At 37.9% G+C, this 24,219-nt stretch overlaps 2 protein-coding genes across 5 annotated transcripts in view; both read right to left on the bottom strand.

The window, feature by feature from the left end:
- The window catches only part of cped1 (cadherin-like and PC-esterase domain containing 1), a 53,488-nt gene extending 44,274 nt beyond the window's left edge, over window positions 1-9,214 (bottom strand). For 3 of the 4 annotated variants that reach the window (XM_079623273.1, XM_079623274.1, XM_079623275.1), the window contains exons 1-2: window positions 8,584-9,210; window positions 1,593-1,764 (exon numbers count right to left, since the gene is read on the bottom strand). In XM_079623273.1, coding sequence (XP_079479399.1) covers window positions 1,593-1,764; window positions 8,584-8,895 — 484 coding nt within the window. In that variant the 5' untranslated portion in view covers window positions 8,896-9,210. Of the gene's footprint in view, window positions 1-1,592; window positions 1,765-8,583 lie in introns of all 4 variants that reach the window. The other variant, XM_079623276.1, reaches the window with a different exon arrangement.
- Window positions 9,215-10,812: 1,598 nt separating this feature from the next.
- ing3 (inhibitor of growth family, member 3) lies at window positions 10,813-21,279 on the bottom strand. The gene is made up of 12 exons (XM_079623265.1): window positions 21,106-21,279; window positions 20,903-20,974; window positions 19,449-19,549; window positions 15,743-15,808; window positions 15,414-15,510; window positions 15,110-15,181; window positions 14,908-15,024; window positions 13,607-13,767; window positions 12,724-12,914; window positions 12,367-12,553; window positions 11,428-11,466; window positions 10,813-11,097 (listed from the first exon to the last, which is right to left on the bottom strand). Exons 1-12 carry the CDS (start codon window positions 21,131-21,133, stop codon window positions 10,981-10,983), a joined length of 1,248 nt encoding a protein of 415 aa, XP_079479391.1. The 5' UTR covers window positions 21,134-21,279; the 3' UTR covers window positions 10,813-10,980.
- Window positions 21,280-24,219: the final 2,940 nt, after the last annotated feature.

The raw sequence follows: 24,219 nt of genomic DNA, 5'->3' as shown, positions 1-24,219 counted from the left end.
GAGGGCGGGATGGCCTCCTCGTCCTCTGAGACCCCAAGAAGGGCCGCGTCATCCTCATCGCCGGAACCGGCCGGTTCGTCGACGAGCATGAGGTTGCCCGCGAAGATGTCCTCTTCGGGGAATGCGGGATTGGGCTGGTCAGCCCAAATGAGAGAGGCGGCGCCCCGGGAGTCCCCCGGTAGCGCGTCGTCGTCACCGTGTCCCCCATCCGAGTCAGAGAGGCCGAGCTCGGAGCACTGGGTCGCTGCAACTTTCAGACGACGTCGTAAAAGCTTCTTGGGCAGCATAAGGCAGTGACTGCAATTTTCCGGGTTCTCCAAGGCTTCTTGAGCGTGTTTAAGGCCCAAGCAGACCACGCAGAACGGGTGAAGGTCCTTAGCGGCGATGAGCGCACCACACGCGGCCGGGCAGGCCCGTGATAGGCTGTTCCCCGGAGAAGCGGCAGGTTTAGACAGCGACATTCCGGAGAAGAACTCGGAAAAATCCGTAGCGGGCAGCCGTGGAAGGAGGAGCAGGTGAAAAACGGCGAGAGCGCGGGCGGCTCCGAATGCAGAACACAGCAGAAAGGCTGAAAGGACGACTGTCACGTCTGACGGAGGCTGATCAGGCGATATGTCCTCCTGAAGACACGAAAGTGAGCAGCGTAATCCAACCGAACTGTGTAGGTGCAGAGATCGCGAGAAGCGAATGTCAACTGGAGAATAGCAGCGCTTGCAGGCGTTATATGCCACTAGGTAAGGGGGCGGGGCCTTACCTGGCATTGGCTGCGCGCTTCTGTCTGTCTAGCCAGACTTGGTGCAATTGGATGCTTCTGCAGAGGTCAGGTACGGATGCCCTTCCCATAGGTGGATCTCGAACACGAGATGATGAAAGAGAACAACAACAATTGATTATATAATTTTTTTTTTTTTTCTAAATGCAATTGACATTAATTCCGGTTCATTCTTCACATTAGAAATGGAAAAAGTCAAGTTGCAATGCATTTGCACCGTGCTTTGGTTGTATCCTATACATTTTTGTGAATGTAGTAGTTCACTGCAGACATTCCATGCATCCAGAAAATTTGCATACTGTGACACGAGGTTCAAAAATAGAAGTTGGTTGCATGCCAGTCCAAACATACCCAATCTGTCCTGAGCCCATACAGTTTATGCATGCATTCTGTATTTTGTGCTATGTTCTGACCAGTATATTAACATCATACTCTTACCATTTTAAGTATGCATTGTGTTCCGTACATAATATGCACAAAATGTTCAGTATGCATTAAATACACTCAATAGAATACTATATCCCATAATGTAATGCACTGTCGGCGAAAAAAGTACTTCAGCCATGATTTAACACACATTTGAATTAAAAATCTACATTTACATATTTACAGAACAGCATATTAGAGATGACAAATAGATGTTACTAGCTAAATGAGCTCATGTGATACCCATGTAGATTATTATAGTTCGAGGTGTTCACTGTTACACTAGAAGACAAAACTAGGCATCATTCAGTGTGCTGTTTACTGTGCAGTAAGTAGTATGCTAGGTAATATAACCTAGATTTACACACAAAAGGGCATGATGTCTCTCTCTCACCTCTTCTGTCCTGTCTGAGAGAGGCGCTGGTCTCTGCATAACGGGCCTGATCCACTCGATAACCCTGCTGCTGTAGGACTCTCTGGTACAACTGGACCTCAGTGTCCGTCGGAGCATGTTGGCCTGTCAAAATAATGGCTTTTCCCGCACAGCTGTGTTTAGAATGATGCACCTGGGAGAGAAAGAAAAGAGGAACTGATTAGCAACTACACTTTTACATGTGAATATATATGGTTACTTCCTTTACAACTTTAAAAACATACAATAAACTTGATTTGTAAGTTACAAATTCTCCATGAAGTTCATAACAGTATGGAGTCAAATCCATGCCACATATATTTGCGAAACACTAAAGTATTGGTATAAGGTGTGGCCAGGCTCATTGAACACACCCCAGTCCCGTGACTCCACCCCCACATCAAAACAATGCCATAAAGTGAAGCGCAAAGGGGAAATAGTGTCAAGAGCTCACACTTGACTGAAATGAAAAATAAAAGGGAGCATTGAAAATGAATTAGTAGGTATGGCCATGGAAAATTTGTGTTGCAAAATCATTGCAGCTAAAAATCTGTTGCAGAGATCAAATTGGAACAAAGTTCTTAAGCTTTTATAGCCGTCATTGTTTTTTGCAATTAATTATATCTTTAATTTAGCTCTTTTTTATTTGTATTCTTGTGACTACTTTTTTTTATCTATTTTTTTTTTTAACTCAATACTTTTAACTCAATACTCAATATTTTTCTTTTGCAGAACTTTATTGTTTGGCAAATCTTTGTGGCATTGATTTGACTCCATATAACAGGTCTCAAACAATCCTCTGGATTTGTCACATGTGAGGATCACAACACCAGGGGCTAATCGGACAGGCAGCCGAGCATTTAAGTACCCATAATGCATGGTAGCGTGGTAATGACCTCTGTGGGCCGTCAGGTATAGGAGGAGGGCTGAACCCGGTTTTCTCTGAGAGCAGGATTAGATCCGATGCCTGGACACGTTCAGAGTTTCAGGTGATGGCGACTGCACAAGGAGAACTGTGGCATACGGTTTAGTTTAGCATCAGAGGAAAGTTTGACAGCGGGAGTCTTATTAAATGTCATTAAACATAGCACACGATCATCCAGTTCCATGTTGCGTAACAGATTCAGAGGAACACGGCGTTACTTGGGCAGAGCGTGTGACTGAGGAAGGGAGGGGAGCGTTTCCTCTCCTTCAGCATGGATGATACCGAGTCCTTTTCTTTGCTCTCTGTATGCGTTCATCTCTTTCTGCAGTCGTGCTGTGCTGATCTTTCTCGCTCTCTCTCGGCGGTCCACTCCTCCTCTGCTTGTAACCGTTTCCATCTGGGAGCTCAGCCACATTAATGAAAGGGTCCTAAATGGCCAGGTCAACCCCTGCACCCCATTATCTGCTCATTCAGTTCTCAAAAGAGACTCTTTACTATTGCTCGTTAAGAATTAAATAAAAAACCCTAAACAACTTTGACAAATCATTATAAGAGAATATTGTGCATAATAATAATAATAATAATAATAAAAGGGTTAGTTATGCATGGAGTAATATTTAATATTGAAATATTTTCTAATTACATTTATGAATTATATTGACATATAATAATAATAACAATAATAACAACAACATTATTATTATTTTACTATTATTATTTGTAAATATATATATTTATTTTCAATTATACTGATAAAAAGAAATGTATAACTAACCCTTTTATTTCAACAATATTACTACTACTAATACTACTACTAATAATAATAATTTAATAAAAGTTATAGACATTTCTATGTAATATATTTATTATGTATATATTTTTTATATTGAAGTATTTTATTTGTATATAATAATAATAATATAAATTCATTTAAATTATTCATTACATATTTTATTTTTCCCCTTCATATATTCTTTTATGTAATATATTGGATAATATTTTTTTGAGGAGATGTGTATTTTTTAAAAAAAAAGCAATTAGACACGCTTGGTGAACAAAAAAAAAATCTATATTTAACACTATGCCATATCTAGAGACTTTGACTATTAAGTAACCATCTAAAAGAACACCCTGGCAACTCCCTAGCAACTGCATAGCAACACCCTAGCGTTGTGATGTTGAGTTTTGCATGGGCGACGCCACTAAAAATCTAGTTCTTTTTATTTTCACACACTAGAATTCCAACTTCCTCATTAACTTAAAAGAAGCGAGAGGCATCTCATTTCCATTCATACTTAGTTTCCCACTCTTTCTTCCGCACGTCTCCCAGTCTCTCCTCCTCCAATCTGCTCCCTCTCTCTTCCCTCTGTGAGACCTCAGGCTGCAGACGCTAATCTAAAACATGCAATTACTGGACTGCATTCATTTCACCCTCCGTGTCTGCGGCCCAAGACACAAACATCATTACTTCATTAAAGCGCTGCCTAAAACAGCCCAGCGCTCAAAGGAAGTAATAACAACCAATAAGAAACGTCTCATGAAGAAAGAGGGAAATAAAAAGGAAGTTGGGAGGGAGATGAATATATATATAAACCCAAAGAGCTGAGAGAGCAGAATGATACATTAACTTTAATAAGATCTGAAATTAAATCAGCTATACACAAAACATTAAATCCTCTCAGGGAAATCTTGCTTTAATTCCCTCCACATAAAAACAGGAGATGAATATACACATAAATATTAATTTAGTTCTCTGGTGCGGGGATCTGTGAAAACACAGTCACAGCTGAAATTGCTCTTTTGTGGGAAAGCATCCGCTTTTGCTTGCTAACTTGGAGATGATGAACAAGCAGAGGTCATTTTAAACAGGATCCAGACAAGTCCACAAGTCTTGAATTAAATGTATGAGAGGTTTTATTTTTTTTAATGGATATCATATGCGGGCATGAGAGAGACAAGAGTTGATGGTGTTTTTGGTATGTGCAACTAAACTCCAAAAGTGTTTGGACTAAAAATAATGCTACTATCTTTAGAGACCATCCTACTGTCTCCGTAGGGTGACGACTTTTATGGCCCACATGCAGAAAAACACGCAAAGAAATGCAATGCTGAAACAAATCACATGTATGCTCACACTTATACAAAGGGGTCACAAGTGCTGTGTACAATACAAAGAAACAAATCTAAGCAGCGCAACATCTGTACTCAAATTCAAACAACTCAATCCGCACATGCCCCCTGACACAATAAACATGATAAAGAACAGACCACCCTGATAGATACTATGCAGAAATCCACACATGACCCTTACAAGAAAGTGTGCTGGTACTACTGACGGTATCAGATGCTACATTTTTTAGTTGTGAAGACAACCAAAACATTCAGTGCTAGTCAAGCCAGAGTCAATCACCCACAAGTTTTTGAGTGGTCAGGATAACACTTTGGGAGTTAATATCCTTGCCAGAATACCATTATCATCTCAAACTCTGCTCTTGTTTCCTTATACTCAATGTGGAAAGGCAAGTCAAACTAAATTGCCATTTTATCATTATTGAAGTGCTCGCACGCATCAGAGCAATGGCATTTCGAAAATGAACTTGCACAAACAGGCCTAACACAGACAACGTTTTCTCACAATAAACTGTACAACGAAATAGAAAATGATCGGTGAATTCAAAGCAATCATGCCTATAAAAATCCGATTGGATGTCACATTTGGATTTGGTTACATAGACACTCTACTAACTACAAGTAACTTTGCATCTACATTTCAACTAACTCTCACTGGAGTATTAGACTGTAGTACACTGCTAGTAGACTGTTAGGTTTAGGGTTCAGGTTAGTAGAATAAGTTGACATGTAGTTGCAAAGTTACCTGTAGAATGTCTGTTGGGAGCATCAAAAAGTGTTAGCAGATATTACGCAGAGACGGTCTACTAATACTCTAATGAGTTGACATGTAGTTGCAAAGTTACTTATAGTAGAATGTCTAAAGTGGACTGTTACCTCATTAGTGTTAGTGTTACTTTTATTCTTCTAAAACACTTTCTGCAGAGAAAAAAACCTGTAATCCAGATTCAATATTTGAGCACAGTGCGAAGCGCAGCTGGGTTGGGTTAACGTCTCCTAGACTTCAAGAGACCGCTTGAGATGTGGAAAGGAGAGAGAAAACAAAATGTGGGTTCTGTTAGTATTCAAAGGAGACCTCAAACTCTGCTTGTCCAATGCAAAGTGAATGGTTTACTTGGCTAAACATTTGGCATTGGCTCAACATTTTATTCAAGCTCCCCCCCACCACAAACTACTTCTCCCTGTTTTTCTGCGCTTTCCTCGTTTCTTCCTCCCCCTCCACAAATACCTCTCTCTCTCTCTCTCTCTCTCTCTGTGCCACTCTGGATGAGGGTTTCTGTTACCACTGGCTCCGTGGATAAGGTTCAGAGGTTAATCATGGCTGTCGAGAGGCCCCTATATATAAAAATAACCCTTTTTTACTCTCTCCTAGAGACGTATTCGAACGCAAACCACATCAAACACATAACATACCAAACACGCCTCTATGCCACATCGAGACCCTCCAAAACAATGCGACGCATGGTGTAGAAAAGAAGTGCGCGCTACTTGCTGACCTCCTGTACTTGTCCTCTCCCCACACAGTCAAAAAGGCAGACAATAAACTCTCAGCATACTTGAATGCGCACTTACACGGCCTCTTTGGGGAGCGTTCAGGCCAACAGAGATGGAGTGCAGTTGCTCGAGCAAACCGCAGGCCTAATATAGACTATAACATGAATAGCATGTGCTAGACAGTAGGTTACACCGTCTCCTGACAGCAATGTCACAGCAGAGGTGTTGTCCCTTTTATACTGCATTTGTGAATAATATATTATTAATTCGTTCAATTTATATACATCATTAGCGCTTTAAAATTATGAGTGTTAAATATTTTTTAGTATTACATATTTTAATTATGCATTACATTTAAAATTACATTTTGAATAATGAATAATACATTACAAACAAAACATTTAAAATAATGAATGATGTATTAAGGCTATATTATATTATATGCCTATAATTATAGGCTATATTATATAGAAAAAATAAAGTGTAGATTCTGTGAGATTAGTATGTGATTACAACCGTCCAACGGGCTGCTAAAGTGTGATGTCTAAACACTACATAGTGTGGTTCATATTAGCCTGACATATGGCAGCAGTCAAAGCAGTTATTCACATTCACTATGTATGTGTGTGTGTGTGTGTGTGTGTGTGTGTGTGTGTGTGTGTGTGTGTGTGTGTGTGTGTGTGTGTGTGTGTGTGTGTGTGTGTGTGTGTGTGTGTGTGTGTGTGTGTGTGTGTGTGTGTGTGTGTGTGTGTGTGTAAACACTAGGAGTTAATCAGCTGAGAGTGAATGCAATTGTGCGATTCTGCATCACAACCAGGCGGACTCCAGTCCAAAAGCCCAGACAGAAGTGGCTTCGTTAACATGAATGTCCATCCTCCATTAGTTTCTAGGAGCGACGAGACGGCAATGGTTTATGGGATGGGAATTTTTCACTTTTCACAGTATGCACAGCAACTATGGGAATAGGCACTTTGTTCAAAATGAACATTATGAATAATGTAATATATAATTATGGTCATTCGTACAAACATTATAGTGTTGCTTATTCTTGTTGTTGTGGAGTGTAAAACTTCTAAACACAAAATACATGCCCAGAATCCTTAATTCGACAAGACAAACTCCCAGATACTCACAAAAATATTTGCAATTACAAGTCATGATGCCCACAATTGCACGAGGTAATTCTTTAGTTTCGTCACAACTCTGTTACGTGTTTATGACGATTTATATGGCAGTACCGGACACTACAGGGCACCGTCCGGTCTCCAAACACATCAGAGCCACTGAGGGTCACACAGACTGATAACTCTATCCGACTGAAGACACACACACGCACACACACACACACTGAGGACAGCTGTCATGGTTCTCAGTGTATACTTCCTGCTCAGAGTTAGTTAGTGTGGGATTATCGGAAGGCATACTCCCGCATCCATGGCTTAAAACTAAACCTCTCTCACCTCTCACTGCTTTCCTGCCCTCATCTTCTGCCTCACTGACCATATTTTCTCGCTCTCACACACTTTTCCATGTTTTGTGCATTCTTTCTCTCTCTCATGCACAAATGCTCCACCCTCCTCCTCATAATACAAAAGTCATAAATAAACCACTGGCTGGGCATCCTACATGACAGACGTTCTTTATTCCTGGCATCTCTCCTCAGATCTTTCTATCCCATACTGACATAACACTTCCCGGCAGAAGTCAATCATCCCTGCTTGGACAAAAGCATGTGCACTCATAAATAACCCCTCCTTCATGAGCTCTCTTAAACCAATGAATGTCCAGCCTTGAGTTTCTCCTCCTAAAATACCACCAACAAAGACACCCATCATAAATAAACAATACCCAACGATTATTTTTAAACAGGGGTTTCACGCTAAAGGGGGGAAGACAAGTATCCCAACGCAACAGCTTTGCTGATAGTGATGAGATCTTTGAAGTAAAGTTTTTGATTTTGACAACATTTGTAACACAGCTGAAGTGCGGTGACATCCATTATACAGCACTGGAAATACAATTTCAAGTTTATTTTTCATAGGCTATCAAACTAAATGCATCCAGTATGAAAAAAAAGGCAAATGACAATTTAAAAAGATCACATTTTAAATACATAAATAATACATTAAAGAATTAAATTTAAATGTATTAATGCTGTTATGAGTATTTTTTCAGTATTATAAATGACTGATTAAAAAAATGAAATGCATGAATAATACAAGAAATGTAAAAACAATGCAGTAATACTATACTTTAGTTGTACTAAATTATATATTTTTCTGAATTATTAAGAATTATGTCTTAAATATTTGTATTTTTATATTTTGTAAAATGATTGTGTGATATGAATTACATAATAATAATAGTGTTGTTGTTGCTATTATCATAGGCAATGATGAAATAATGAACTTTTGGTTTACTTACAAAACCATCTGTCTTTGATGCTTCTAGTAGAGATATGAGTCTCTCCGGGTTCTTGAGTAGTTGTTTATACTCAAACACCGATGACTTGTTCCTTTGGTCCCGTTGACTGGACTTGAACTCGGATCTGTCCCGGTCCATAGTCACAGTGTGGTAAAACAGCCCGACCGCTATCCCCAACAGCAGAACGGGACCCGTGCAGCACCTCCGGCGGAGCGTCCAGATCCCACGGAAAAGCATTCCCACTTCTGCACTAACGTTCCTGGATAGAGTCAAGAGATACCATTGGGAATGTGCGTTTGGTCCCCACATCATCCCTAAGGATCACGGTGCGCTGTCAAACGACAAGCGCTCAAACTCGCAGTTGAGGAATCCGAAGCGCACATAACCTGAAGGCGCTTCATGACATGATCATGGAAAATCTTGAACTAATTCGACGCGCGTCAGAGCTGGTGGTAAAGTCTCGTTTCAGCGGTCCGGGTGTCTAAGCAGTGAAAAGTTTCTCTGAAGTCTTCTTTTTTCTTCTTCTCAAAGCTGCGTAGCCCCACGGTTGATTAAAAACACTCCCGAGCAGCGGAACCTCATGACTGAGAGTAATGATACGCCTCCTTCACGCTGAGCGCGCGCCTGCCTTAAGTGCCTTCCTTTACCAAACCGTTGTAAACTTATGAATTCGACTAGGTGTCTCAAACATATTGAACTTAAAGGCCTGTCCGTTCCTGGACGTGTGTTAACGGTCATTTTACAGTATTTTTTATTATTATTTTGGTCAGTGTAGGCGATCGTTTTACTGACATCAATGACCGTGGCGTCGCTTCTCACTATTTTTAGGTCTCGCGCGCGCATACTGTTTTTAAAAAATAGTTAAATCACCCTAACTTTTAAAAACGCGTCTCGTCATCTTTTCGTAGCTGTTGAAATGGAAACAACGGTAGAAGATACTGTTTAAGTTAAATCTAACAAAAAAAGTGTCCTTTTTATTTGTTAAGTGCGCACCTGGTTTGCGTTAACCCATTTATCCCCAACATTTTCCCAGATAAGTGTGCACATGCATTTTACTCTTTGAATAGCCCAATAAAACAAAATACATTGCTATTCATATATATATATATATATATATATATATAGCCCATACACACACAATCTCAGTTGTGTGCAAATAGGAATGTTTATTTTTATTTAAAGGAGCAACACTCCAATTTACCATTTACTAAAAAATTAGTAGTGACTGCTGACATGATTACTTGTATTGTGGTCATGATTTATGAGACAGCAATTTTAATAACAAATTAATTAAAAAGGACCCTTAAATATTATATATAATTTACACTTGCCATGCAAAATGTTCACATGGGTCTGAACTTTAAAGTTCACAATAACAAAATAAATGGCCACAAATTAAATTAGGTCACATGAAGAGAACAGCATATTTTCCCTCGCCTAACTAAAACCGGAGGGCACTTATTGGTTGATAGGAGTGTTGTTCCAGAACTGAAAGGTCATTGATCCAGAAACATCTACTTTGGAAAATTAACTAAAATATATTCGATCATTGACAATGCACTTTAAGACAGTGTGTACCAAAAGTTCTTGATCATTTTATTGTTTCCCCCCCACCCCCACATCTCTCAAAATGTATCACCACATCAGTGCAGTACAGGCTAGAAACACAGACACACAAACATACACGCAGGTCACAGTTGTTCATTTGTTCTATTATATACCTTAAGAGCTCCTCGCTAAAATAAAATAAAGTCATGTCCTTTAAACGGAGCACAATACATCATCTATCCATTACACACAAAAAATCCAGCAAAACAACATTTTCACTGGTCAAGCAATGGGGCGTCACTTTTGCTGTTGTAATCTGTTCATATCAGGATCCTTTAAGATTTTTTTTTTATAGAGGTGAATGTGTAGTACTAGCTGAACTTGTAGTTCATCAAACAGTTCAGCACTACAATTCCCAGTCTGCATCATGTCAATCCATACTATGCCGATATGGATTAGCAGGAGCTGCCAAATGCGAAGGGTCATCACGCATGGCAAGCCGAGGAATGTCTTGAATGATAAAATAAATGGGCCTTCCAATATCATCTAGCCCATCCGCCTCCATAAAGATTAATGGAGATGAAGAGAAAAACATAAAATAGGAAAAGTTGAGGGCAGTGTGTGCTTAGATTCACCAGCTAAAAACACCCAACTTGGTTGTGATTTACACACACACACACACACACACACACACACACACACACACACACACACACACACACACACACACACACGCAAAGATCTCTCTCTCTCACATCTACACACCCCGATCACATGGTGATGTAACATGTACACTCTCAGTCGAGGGGGACAGTCATTTCAGAGAGGTTGGCCCAGGTGATTTGGCATTTATTTGTGCCGGCTTCCCCTCCTCTTCATGGCTGCTGTACACTGTGGGCAATACCACTTCCCTTTGGGTGCCTCGGTCAAACCCACACAGCCGTAGTGGAACCACTCGATCGGACACTGCGGGAAGAGACGAGGGTCAAATTAACAATTTCTCAAACTGTGCATCATTCAAAACATCATAGACAACCAGCAAATAATGATATATGAAAAAAAAAAATTATAATACTAATATATATATAATTTTCTTTTATCTTCATGATACAACTCTGATATCAATAATAGTGTATCGCTGGTCCCTGAAACAATAATACTGATTATTGTTTGCTGTCATCTCTACAAAATCGTGGCTGCCCAAGGGTCACAATAGCTGTCAGAGCACAGACAGAGAGTGTGTTGTTTGAAGAGGAAATGTGTCTGTATGTCTCTGGAGATGAAGGGTTGACTTACATCTTGGTTATCACAGCCGACCATCTCTCCGTATGACACCTGCACAAAGACAGAGAGAGAATGAGACACAGAGCATTAGGGACAAACGCGCACTCGCACACCTGCAGCCGAGTGTCACCAATGCGTGCACCTGCTAACAAAGAATGTGCAAGTTTGGTCTTTGATGTCTATTCAGAGACACGCACACACACATTTCTATTTTTGATATACTCTGACAAAAGCAATATTACTGAGGCTAAAAAACAAATGCATTCAGGGGGAGACAATTCTTTTGCACTCATACATAACCTAAAAAAACACACACACACAATCCTTCAGCAAACCGTTAGGGAGTCACACACACCTCACCTCCCAGACAAGAACTTTGAGTTTCCTGTATGATCTCGCTCTAGTGTCGATGATTAGAAATAGCTCAAAATAGATATGTTTTTCCTTGTTCTGGTCATATTTGTCCATTGTTTAATGCTTGTTTTTAAACCATTTAGGAACAGATGTCAACAAATATTTAAACCTATAAACTTTTTATCTCACAATTTCGAGGAAAAAAAGGTCAAGCAATGTAGGATATAAACGTGAATTTCTCAGAATTGTGAGAAGAATTTACTGTAATGTAAAGTTTTTTTTTTTTTTTTTTACTTAGTGTAATTTTTAACCAATTAAAAATATTTGTTTATTTTATTTTTAGGCTTTTACCATTAATTAGAAACAGTGACGATGGAATAAGAGACGGAGAAATAGAAACTGACTCGTCCCGACACAACAGCTTTAATATATGGATCTTTACTGCCATACCAAAGCTTTGAAATTTGCAGATATAGTGGTACCAATTAATTAGTATGAGCCAATCAATGCAATGGTAGATCAATTCAATGTTAGAATCACTAGGAATAGTGGTGAATCAGTACGTCGCTGCATGAGAGAGATGTGACGTGAACACACCTGGTTGCAGATGCAGTATCTGGGTTCGTTGGGGTCGTAGGTCCAGTCCACCTGACTGCTGGTGTCAGTTTCTGTGACTGTGGTCTGCACCAGCTCATGGGCTAATGCTGACGACGACGAGCAGGATGACAGTGAAGAGGAAGAGGAGGATGAAGAGGACTGGTGGTTGGAAGACTTAGTGTTGCCCCTGAAAGAAGAGACAAACGGCAAAGCGGTTAAACAAAATCCAATGTATATGAATTGGGAAGGGATTTTGTGCTTCTAGCGGAAGTACAATGTACAAGAGCAACCAACATATCTCTGGTGGGTTCATTCAGGAACCATTTAGGCGAGTATGAAAACAAGTGTGATGCTTACTTGGTCTTGCGCCCTGTGCGGGAGTCTGAGCTGTTGCTGGACGTCAGGGGCTGTGTGAGCGTGTTAGCCAGCGCAGAAGAAGAGTAAGCGCTGGAGTCCCGGCTCAGAGCAAACTCCCGTCCCAAGAAATCGTTGTTCTTGACAGCTTCATAACTGGCCTTCAGGCTGGACGTTCTCCTGCCCTCTTTCATCTGAAAAAACACACACACATTAAAGAGAATGAAGAAACCACCCAAGTTCCTCAAAGAAACAATGTGCTGATGATTTAGTAGTTATGGAAGCTTATTTTTATCTCACAAATCAGTTTTTTTTCCCTCACTAATTAGACGTTTTTCCCCCCTCAGAATTGAGATAAAATTCTGAACTGAGTTATAAAATCAGAATTGTGCTTTTTTTTTTAATGCGAGTTTATATTACACAACTTCATAACTCACAATTTCTGGGTTTATATCTTACAATTATCAGAAAAAAAAGTCTGAAATGCAATACATAGTCACAATTGCGAGAAAAAAGTGAGGTTTTTTTCTTCTCCGAATTGTTGCCCGATTTATCCCAAAAAAAAAGTATATATACATATATAAACAATAACTGATGCAGTATCACTGGACCTAAATAAGAAATGAAAGGCTTAATGAAAAGGCTTAATGAAAAACCAAAAATTACAGGACAGGGTGTGGCGACGTGATTTCCCTCGAAGAACAATATCAAAGTGCCTCTGTGTAGTGAGCGCTGCAATTATCAAGGGCTGAGTGCCAGGATAACAATCTTACACAAAAATAACAGAAAGGGGAAGAAAAGTACGAGAAAGACCCCTAAGAGGCCAAAAATAGTTGAAACAGGAAGTGAAGGGAGGAGAGAATTAGAGGGAGGATGGTGTTTTTACCTGTGCGGTGGCTTGCACTGCCTGTGCTGCTGCCATGGAAATAGCCCCCGCCCCTGCAGCCGGCCCGGCAGGAAGTGGGCTCAGGTTGTATGAGGAAAGCGATTGGGAGGAGTTGACGTTGTACATGCTGTTAGAGGTGGACGTGCTGTTCACTCTGCAGCCTGAAACACACACACAATCACATTTAGTTTATAACCAGAAACACTTGTGAGGAACAGTACAACTTAAGTGATAAGTTATCTCATTACATCATAAAAAATATTTCTTCTGAACCATTCAATAGTTATCACAAATATATGTGCCCTTAGGGTGGCATGATTATGACAAATCATAATTGTTGTTTATTTCCCTTGACACTGTCATTAGGATTAGGGCTGCAGTTATATTGAAGTTTTGCAATCATTTTGTTGGAAATATAACATTACAATGACTTCAACGCACTTTTTATTTAGACATTATGTTCCCTACACGTTGTCAAAACGTTTACATAAAAATATAGAGGATGTAGGTTAAAAAAAAAAAAATTATTATTTCTAGTGGGTTTTTTATGAAAAAAGACAACAACAACAACAACTATGAACAGGTTTATTTAACTAAACATTTTTAGATTGTTTTAGTTTTAACAGAAATCATTTTGAATTGGCGTTTGGAAACAATTACTTTTCAGCTTTAATGATGGTTCCTCTGACAGGAAAAATAAAATAAAACTCACCCTTTTAGTGATTTAAGACCGAACACACTAACATTCAATGGTTTGGGGTCATTAGGATTATTTTTTTTAAATAGCAAGGATGCATTTAATTGATCAAAAGTGACAGTAAGTACATATAATGTTACAATAGATTTATATTTAAAATAAATCCTGTTATTTTAAACTTTTTATTCGTTAAAGAACGCTAAAACATTTTTTATCAGTTTTAACAACAACAAAACCTACAATTTCTATAGTTTTTTCACCATTAATAACAATAGGAATAAGAAATGTATCTTGAGCACCAAATCAACATATTAGAATGATTTCATGAATCATTCTAATCAATTACATGTTGAAAAACATAAAAAAAAAGATATTACAATTATTTAAAATTGTCATAATATTATTGTTTGTTCTGTATTTTTAATAAACGCAAATAAATGCAGTCTAGGTACGCATTCTTTCAAAAACATTAAAAACATGAGCAGTCTTGCAGATGTTGAAATATATATTGAATATCAGCTTTTCTCTAAAGAATGTCAGTGTATGTTTGTGCCTGACATGTTTTTATAGGGCGACTCAAGAGGAGTGAGAATGTGTGTTTTACCTGGTGTGTTTTCTTTAGAAGCGTCTGACGTGAGTGTGGAGAGCAGGGCCTCGGACTTAAACTTCTTTTCTGGTACGTGTTCAGTAGTGTGATGGGCTGGCGCACTGTACTTCCTCTCTGTCAAAAAACAACAACACACAAAGCAGGTCAGAAGACTGGAACAGAAAAATGGGAATGGGACAGTCTCTTGAAACAGGCTTACTCTCCACAGTGGCGTGTGAATGTACATGGTGGTTATTGACAGGTTGGGAGGGACTGTCCATCTCCAGCGACCCTAGAACAGGTAAAACTGACTTTACAAACAATTTCAAATCAGCACAAAGCCACAACATGGTCAGTTTACTAAAGTGTGTCCAGACATTTTCAGACTAGCTTTACTTTTCCTATCAGGAACCTTTACAAAGACTTAAGCAAGTAGAATTTTAATTTCTACCATTTTTTTTTTTTTTTTTTTTTAGCCCTTTAATTAAAAACCACAAAGAAGGTGATTGACAGGTGCCACCCACGTCTCTCCAGGATCTCTGTGATACCAGCATTATCCGCCTCCAACTCCATTTTGAACTTCGCCAACTCCTGATCCAACTTCCGCAAGTGTCTATCAACCTACATAGAGACCCCAACATCACAAAAACTTCAAGCCGCAGCAGGTTTCCCATAAACCCTCTCCAGGGTAAATCAAAACAGACTTGAATTAAAGCACATGAAAAGGCAGCAGGAGTAAACTACAGCCCTGTGAGTCACTGCACATTCACTTTCAATTATGTGCCGCCACCTACTGGAAACATGAAGCATTGACACAAAGTACCATAACATCTCAATAAGTAATGGTACTCACCAGATCATAAATTTGATTGGCTAATTGGACCTTTTCATCTGCATCTTCCAAAGCCTTATAGTAGTCCTGATAAAGAGAATGTTTTTAAAAAACTGTGCATATGATCCCCCACGGGGAACTTTAATTCATTATCAATTAATTATCAAATTAATTAATTATCCATTAATTATTATGTTTTTTTTCCTTCTCTCTCTCTCTCTCTCTGTATCCCAGTATTTATGTTACTATTGTTATTAAATACACAGTTTTAAATTGTAGTCTTTTAAAAAGGCATGTGAAATAATAAACTAAAAGCAATGTAGTGTTGTCAAAAAAAATTATTTTGCATTACACTGAAATATCTGAAACGCTTCCAAGAATAATTTTCCACAGAAAAGATACACGATACCAGCTACGCTTTCTCGCTCATCTCTCCGACAGCGAGTTGACACAGCGACCTCTCCTCACTCACTCGTTTCATTTGCTCCAGATTAATATTATTGGTGTTACTTGAATTTCAGCGTGGGATTGTGCGTATTGTGCATAATTTTACTCCCTCCTGCAGACTCTGTACTTACACCTAAAGTGTGTGCACATAAATCCACCTCCCAGTGCTAAATTGAGTTCTTTTTCACTGCTTATTGCGCTTAGACAAAATAATGTCAAAAAGTAAACAGTCAGTTATGTTTTAAGTGTTTGAAAACAGTTGAGAAAGAAAACGCACGTGTAACAGTATAATAGATCCGTGCTTCAGGTCTTAAAGTGACAAAAGCCTAATCAGGGTATCTGCACATTTTTTAAAGTCAAATTTAAGGCTTTTTAAGACCTTTTTAAGACCTGAAGAAATAAAAATTAATACCGTACATTAGGGGTGTGCAATATTAACAAAAATATATCTCGATATTTTCAAAGTTTTGTTGATAATAATTAGATGATATTTTACTGATTTTGTACTGGTACCATTAGGTTTGTTGTTGACAGCAGACTCACAAAGATATTAATATTTAACATATTCTATCTATGCAGTGGTCAGTTCACAGTAGTGACTGAAATAAAACATTTTATTAAGGGGCAATATTTGCCAGCTTAAATTGATTTCCAGGGGCATTTTCACCTAAATATGGAAATTATTTCTAAACATATTTAGAGGTATGCATCACCTTTTATGTCAAATTCTAACATTCAAATTAAATTCTATTAGAATAAGACCGTACCACTGTCAAATTAAATAATTAAATTAAAATCCATCCTTGCAGTGCAGAGGTGACACAGAAGCGGCATCCGAACTGGCATTACTATATTTACACTTCATTTGCAATTGCATAAATAAAGCTATTCAAGATTTAAATATGAAATTATTTATAATTTTAACATTTTAATTAAAGGGTACTTTAAATATGCAACTAAACCCGCCAGTAGGTGGCAGTAAGTCACTGTCTTAAAGGAGAACTCCGGTGCAAAATGAACCTTTGGTCTAATTACACATTGTTACCTAGTCAACCGTTATCTGAGATTTGTTTTCATGATTATCGAATGTAAATAGTTTTATCTCTAAAAACAGTTTAGCCTATAACGCTAGTATAACGCTAGTATATGGGGCATGGAGTAATGACAAATAAAAATCGCTTGTTAATACCACTAACAAGGCTCAAAATAGCCCCACACTAACACGGTAGCATAATGAGGGTCCCTAGATGCAAACCGAAGCATTGAGAACTTTGACAGTGTCCAGACAGTTTAATAAGAAGATATTTTATACATACAGTCAACTTCACGTATACAAGCAGAATCCATCTTGGAAAAACAGACTCTATCAACCGATCTACGAACCACCGATCCAAATGCGCTGGACCATATGAGATTCTACACAGTTCAGCGCATTTGGATCGGTGGTTCGTAGATCGATTGATAGAGTCTGTCTAGATTCTGCTTATATACGTGAAGTTGACTGTATGTATAAAATATCTTCTTATTAAACTGTCTGGACACTGTCAAAGTTCTCAATGCTTCGGTTTGCATGTAGGGACCCTCATTATGCTACCGTGTTAGTGTGGGGCTATTTTGAGCCTTGTTAGTGGTATTAACAAGCGATTTTTATTTGTCATTACTCCATGCCCCATATACTAGCGTTATACTAGCGTTATAGGCTAAACTGTTTTTAGAGATAAAACTATTTACATTCGATAATCATGAAAACAAATCTCAGATAACGGTTGACTAGGTAACAATGTGTAATTAGACCAAAGGTTCATTTTGCACCGGAGTTCTCTTTTAATAAGCGAGTTGTTGGAGTTTTATTCAACCGATTTGTTCAAACGGCCGATTCATTCATTGAATCAAATGATTCGTTCAGAACGCCGATTTCAGTTTTTAAAAAAGAATCGCTGTCTGTTGGACTACAGTTTCATTATGAAATTCTCGTCGGCAAAATAAAGGGGGAAACAAACAATATTGACAATATAAAAAGTAACACACAATGTTAACTTTATTGTTAATTTAACTGTTGTATAAATTGTGCACAGGAAAACGGCACTCTTGCTCGTGATATTCTAATATAACAACATAATATGATATAAATATAATAAGACAAATACTCATTTGGGGACATATCTATAACTGCACTGACACATCACGCAGTGAAAGCAAGCATGAGAGACAAACGCGATGTCAGCTCGAACTCGCGGTGCCTCGTACGTAGTTAAAACAATGATTACAATATCATCATAGTTCATAGACAATCCTAAACACAAAGAATGAACTATTGAACTGACATTTACTCTTTCTCTTATCCTCTCCTCTCGCGTGCAGGAGACAGACGCAGGCTAATACGCTGCCGTAAATGACGCGAATTGTCACGTGAACATGCAAGCAAATCCACAAAGATAGAATAATAAAAACAATACGTACGCTAATTAGATCGTTTTCATTTGGAAAGCATTTAGATATGTCGTCAAAGTGTCATCTAAAATTTAAGACCTTTCATAGGTAAAAATAAGACTTTTCATAAGTAAAAATAAGAATTTAAGACTTTTTAAGGCCTTAAATTTTAAATATCGAATTTAAGACTTTTTAATACTTTTTAAGGATCCGCGGGGACCCTGCTAATACACCTGCTGCCAAATTATGAGATAAAAAATATCTATATGTGGCCAGTGAAAATGGCGAGTAGCTAGGAAACCACTAGCCACTAGGGGTGGGACAAAATACCAATAGGGCGATATATCACTGTCCTTCACCGTGTGATATGAGAATCAATACGCTGGCGCCAAATATCGATATTTTCATTAATAATATAAGGCGCTCTAAATAGATGTCCCTGGTCCCAGCGTCGCTACTTCATGGCTCCTCGAGGTAGCGCTCAACACATGAACGAGGGAAAAGTGAACATAAGTTAACTAGCCTAAGACAAAGGGGTTTTTAATGGAATGTAAGCAGTGTGAGTAAAATAATTGTTCATCTTGGTGCGAGCGTAAATAATTGTATTTTGTGACCAATTTAGTGAGTAAGAAATACTTTTGTCTGATCTTATCTTGATATCTCTTATCATGTTAAAACAAATGCTAATTTAGTGTCTTTTTACTTTCATTTTATCTCTCTTGTTGAAAATACTGAAGGTTTTCACATTTGGATTCCCTACTAGGACAAAAAGACCTGTCAGTATCAATATTATTCTGAATACAATTTGTATTACTTGAAACAACTGAGGTGCATAGCATCTGTTCTTCACCTTTTTAATGATTTCCATCTGTTCTTCCCTCCATTCAGGCTTGTTCTTCTTGGCGTTAGTAAAGAACTCATTAACCCGCTGCTCTAGCTGATCCATCGCATCTGAACAAAGGAACAGAGGCAGGAGTTAGTCAAGAGCCCAACACTCAGTTCACAATCACACTGATTGGCTACTGTGGAAGTCTATGGTCAGATCACTAAAATAAATCTTTTGATGGAGGAGGTGTTGTAGCCTAGTGGGCAAACGATTTGGGTAAGATCATTAAAAGGTTGTAGGTTCAACCCCCACAAAGGGTGATCCATGAACCATCACATTTGAAGGAAGAAAAAAAATGTCCTGATCACATTCACCTCAAAATAGAGCTGCACAATTCTGGATAAATTGAGAATCATGATTTTTGTTGTTGTTTAAAATGGAGATCACAATTCTCCCACGATTCTGAATCGACAACTAAACAAAATAATGAGTAATTTACTAGACGTTCTGACAAAATGTTAAATTCTGCAATTTCATTTAAAACAAGTCATTTTTATTTTAAGTAATTTACTTTTATAAATCAGTTTGAATAAATAAAATGACTAAAGAGTCATAAAGAGTCATCATTAATCATTACTGGATGAATTGCGTTTTTGAACAAAACTCTTGAATGAATGACAACAAATTTTTAACAGTCACTTATCGCCACCTACTGGTCTATTGATATAAATTATACAATCTTTATTTGAAACGTCAAGCTACTTTCCAATTTATGATTTACTCTATTTTGGCCACTAATGTAGACATCAGTGTTTATATCCAAAAAACCCCCAAAAAAAAACCTATATATATATATATAGAGTTTTTAATTAGGCTTACTTTATTTTATAAAAGTAAAGTTAAAAAATTAATTTTGGTGTGAAGTATGACCAGGACATATTTCTCTAACCTCGTGTTGCTGTAATAGTTCTACTGAAAATATGGCTAAATAAGTAATGTTAGTTCAAATTACTAAATAAAATGAGTTACTAGGTATGTCAAATGCTGATTGTTTATGCTCCATGCAAAACCTATAATGGTCAACAAATACATGCATGTATACTATAACTCTTACACACGATCAGAGTGATGAAGAAAGAAGAATATTAGGAGAATATTAATTTCAGCAAGGGCATTGACGGTGTCAACAGAGTTTGTGAAGGAAGGGTAAAAAAATAAAAAGGATTTAAATGAATAATGCATGCTTTTGCTAATCACAAGTTTTTTCATATTCGAGTTACTCATGTTGCTTAAGTTAACTTCCACATGATTTTATGCACTTCACATCAGTATGCAACATGATAACACAAACACATACATGCTCATTATGCATGCAAAATAACCAAACAAATCCCCACTGTTATGAAGGATTTTCTGCATTAGTCAAGGTCAGATGTGATGTTTTACGGGAGAAGAGTGAGTTTAAACTGTATTCGTACTCTGCACTTGCAGGTCCATCTCTCTCATTTCCGTAAACCTGTCGCGGAGATCCATGGGTAGCTGCTCGATCACTGCCGGGAAGAAGAAGAGAAACGCGTTACAAGCTAACGGCTTCGACGCCTTCACACGTCCAAAACAGACCTCCCAGACACTAAAACGCTTTCATTCGAACGTGAACCATTAAAATAATTAATATACTCACTCTCGAGGTAGTCCTCAAGGTACAACATTCTGGCGGAGAGAGTGTTTCAGGCGTTTTAGAGAAAGGGTGTTTCTGGTCAATATGGCGTCGGAGACAGCGGAGAACTGAAGGGGAGGAAAAAACATAAGTTGATAGGGGAGGGGCTTGCGTGAAGGACGTGGGATTTGATTGGACGCTGATGGAGTTGCGCGGAAGCTGACTTTTTGCGATTGCTTTCATGGGATTTGTAGTTCTTTAATTGCGCTATTTGAAACTACCGTACGTAGGCTACATCCACCGATGCAAATTGTGGGATGCATATGGATTATAATTTGGAGTCTACGATATGCAAATGTCCAGTTACACAAAAAGAGAAGTGAACACTTCTCTGGAAGTGTTTATGTTTGTCTCAAGCAAATATGTGTGAATTCTGCCCTAAAAATAGAATGGATAGAATGGGAAAGCTTTACATTTTGAACTGGAACTTCGTCCTTCTTTTGAATTTTTAAATACCCCCTTTCCTCACACCTTTGAGTAAAGAGTTCACAAAAAATATGTGCTTGAGACTAACATTATTAATAAAACACATTTTTGGTTAAACAGGGTATTTGCATTTTGTCCATATAATAAAAAAATGTATACATAATTTGTGTGTATAATAATAAATGGAAATGGAAAATTATATAATACAAAACTGTTTTATGACAACATAAATGTATATAAGCTATTAGCTACATTTTTCTCCATGCTGTTTAATTTTTATTTATTTTTTAATCATGTGAAGTTTCCTTCTATACATTTATAGAACATTTTACAGTTGCATTGGTTTGAACAAACTCTTTAATTGTATGTTTTATTCAGTTACTAAATAATAATTTAACTTAAAATTAAAAATAGTATGAAAATTATCCTTAGCTTCTTAAAATGTTACATTTTTACATGTGTACAGTTTTTTAGACAGCAGGTTTTATGCCGTTTTGGCCTTTGGAGGGCAGCACTGACTGTAATGTGGGATGACAATTCATACGTTTGCTCTATAGCAGTTGCAATTTTGGTGCCGTCTGTGTGTAAGAGGCTTTTGTAAAACATACCGCTAGAAATTTGCCAGTGGAAGACAATGTAACTATACCCAGCTGTCTCTTGAGAGGAAGAAACCTCGGCTTGACCCCACGTTTATTGTAGACAGTTATGATTTGGTGCAGTTGTGGTGGAAGAGGCTTTTATAAAACATCCCATTAAAGTATTTTATTTCCAAGACAAAATTACCTCACAGCTGTAGACATGAAATGTTCTGCAAAGTGACATTGCACCTCAGCTCTCAATTTGGATCAAATAAAAATATGCCTGAGATCATAAACAGGAAATGTGGCTTTTTTGATGACTGTTCCATCCATTTGTGGCCGTTTAAAAGCGAGTTGTCTTTTTATATTTCTTCTCATCCGAATTTCCTGGTGCTATATTTGCACAGTATAATATCAAATTATATCAGTCAGTAAACAGTTAGGATGCTCAAAATAAAACAATGCAATATTGGTTTTGCATTTGCATGTAGCTACCTGTATTTTTCTGATCAGTTTTCTAAAAAATATATTATTTTTTTTTGTTTTGATTTTTTATTTAATGACATTTTTTGTCTTTAAGTGCTGAACAATAAATATATTTAAAAACCCAACTATTAACAAAATGAAATAGAGATTTAAAATGAGTGTTAGAACAGGCCACTCTGATGTAAGAGAATTACATGAGGGAGTTGAATAAGTATTGGATGCAAGTGAGAAAGTCTATTATTTTTGCAAGCAAAATAACTTAAAGAAATCACTAATTTATATATGTTCCTTGCTTAAAGCCATTACATAACTGGATGATTAGGATTAATATTACAAAAACTGCTTTTGTAAATTAATATTTGCCTGTGTAACATACTTGTAGCCTATATAAATTACCAGGACAGCTGCAGCACGGTAAAATGAATCAACACACATTCCCAGATAACAGCAGATTGGGTCTCTCTCAAGACAATAATACGCCCATCAGATGTGACCTCCTCACCCGGGCATACGATATCTCAGGGGCGGGGATCTGGATACATGCCAAGCACTGTTGATGCATGCGATTGGGAAGCATGTAATGACCACAGAAACTGGTTAAGCAGGTAATGGCTAATAATATGAGGCACCCAAAAATGAGCGGGCCCAGAAGTTGACCCTAACTGGTCAGATACGACGTAAAGATCCTATTTATTTGAAATGGCATTACTATATGGGATTAATTATTTGAGTTTATTCTTATAACCATTTTAAATGTAATTTTCATATAAACACTAGAATAGATTCTAGTGCGGTAAACTAGCATGATGTAATATTAATTAAAAATCCAAGTTCTGTCATGAAACAGATGGCGCAGGATGATGGGTCCTTACACAACCTTATGATATTTACATAGTTAACTACATGGCACAAATTTATTGGTTCATGTCACAGCCAATGAGCTTGCTGCTCAACATTTAAATAGCTGTTTAGTGGTCACTATAGAGTTCCTCTAAAACCCTTCACCTTCCCCAGCTCCACCTTTATAGATCTAATACAGGCAATTGCATATATGCTAATGTTACATGCTCACAGCTCAAATCAGTGTTTTTATTGGCAGTATAAGTTCCTGTAGGCGATTTTGGAGCAGCTAGCAATAGCAAGCAAGCGTTGATTCAGAGCGCTCTCTAAAGCCATACCTCATGCACACAGCAGAGTCTGCAAAGTGTCACGAGAGGAGACGGCATTACCTCATGTCTCAAAGCACATAACATTACTATAATAATGAATGTAAACAACTAACAGAGCTTAGACTTACGGAGCACAAGGTTGTTGTTTTGGTCCAGGAGGAACTGTAAAAGGCGGCTACTTGTGACAGCCTAACTCTGCATCTTACAGAACGTGCAGATGACGTGTGAGGTCTGCACGAGCATGCGGAATTATGGAAATACATACACTGACAGGCAGGTAAGACATCGTATTATTGCATTCGGACTGAATTAAGTGATTGGACGAATATTTTTGGCCCTGAGACTTCCACAGACGATATATATATGTGCACTTATATAATTGATTGCTATCAGGATGTGAAGAGAATTTCAACCAGAAT

The sequence above is a fragment of the Phoxinus phoxinus genome (genome assembly GCF_949152265.1).
Source record: "Phoxinus phoxinus genome assembly, chromosome: 9".
In the NCBI taxonomy this organism is placed as follows: domain Eukaryota; kingdom Metazoa; phylum Chordata; class Actinopteri; order Cypriniformes; family Leuciscidae; genus Phoxinus; species Phoxinus phoxinus.
Note: the sequence above shows the minus strand (reverse complement) of the source record. Positions and strands in the feature narration are given on the sequence as shown.

Excerpts from the sequence above, each read along its gene's own strand:
- ing3 (XM_079623265.1), bottom strand. The coding sequence starts at position 21,133 with ATGTTGTACCTTGAGGACTACCTCGAGA. Across the intron at positions 13,768-14,907 it reads TTCTAAAGAAAACACACCAG|GCTGCAGAGTGAACAGCACG; the intron begins GTAAAACACACA and ends TGTGTGTTTCAG. Across the intron at positions 12,554-12,723 it reads CGCACAGGGCGCAAGACCAA|GGGCAACACTAAGTCTTCCA; the intron begins GTAAGCATCACA and ends CTCTTCTTTCAG.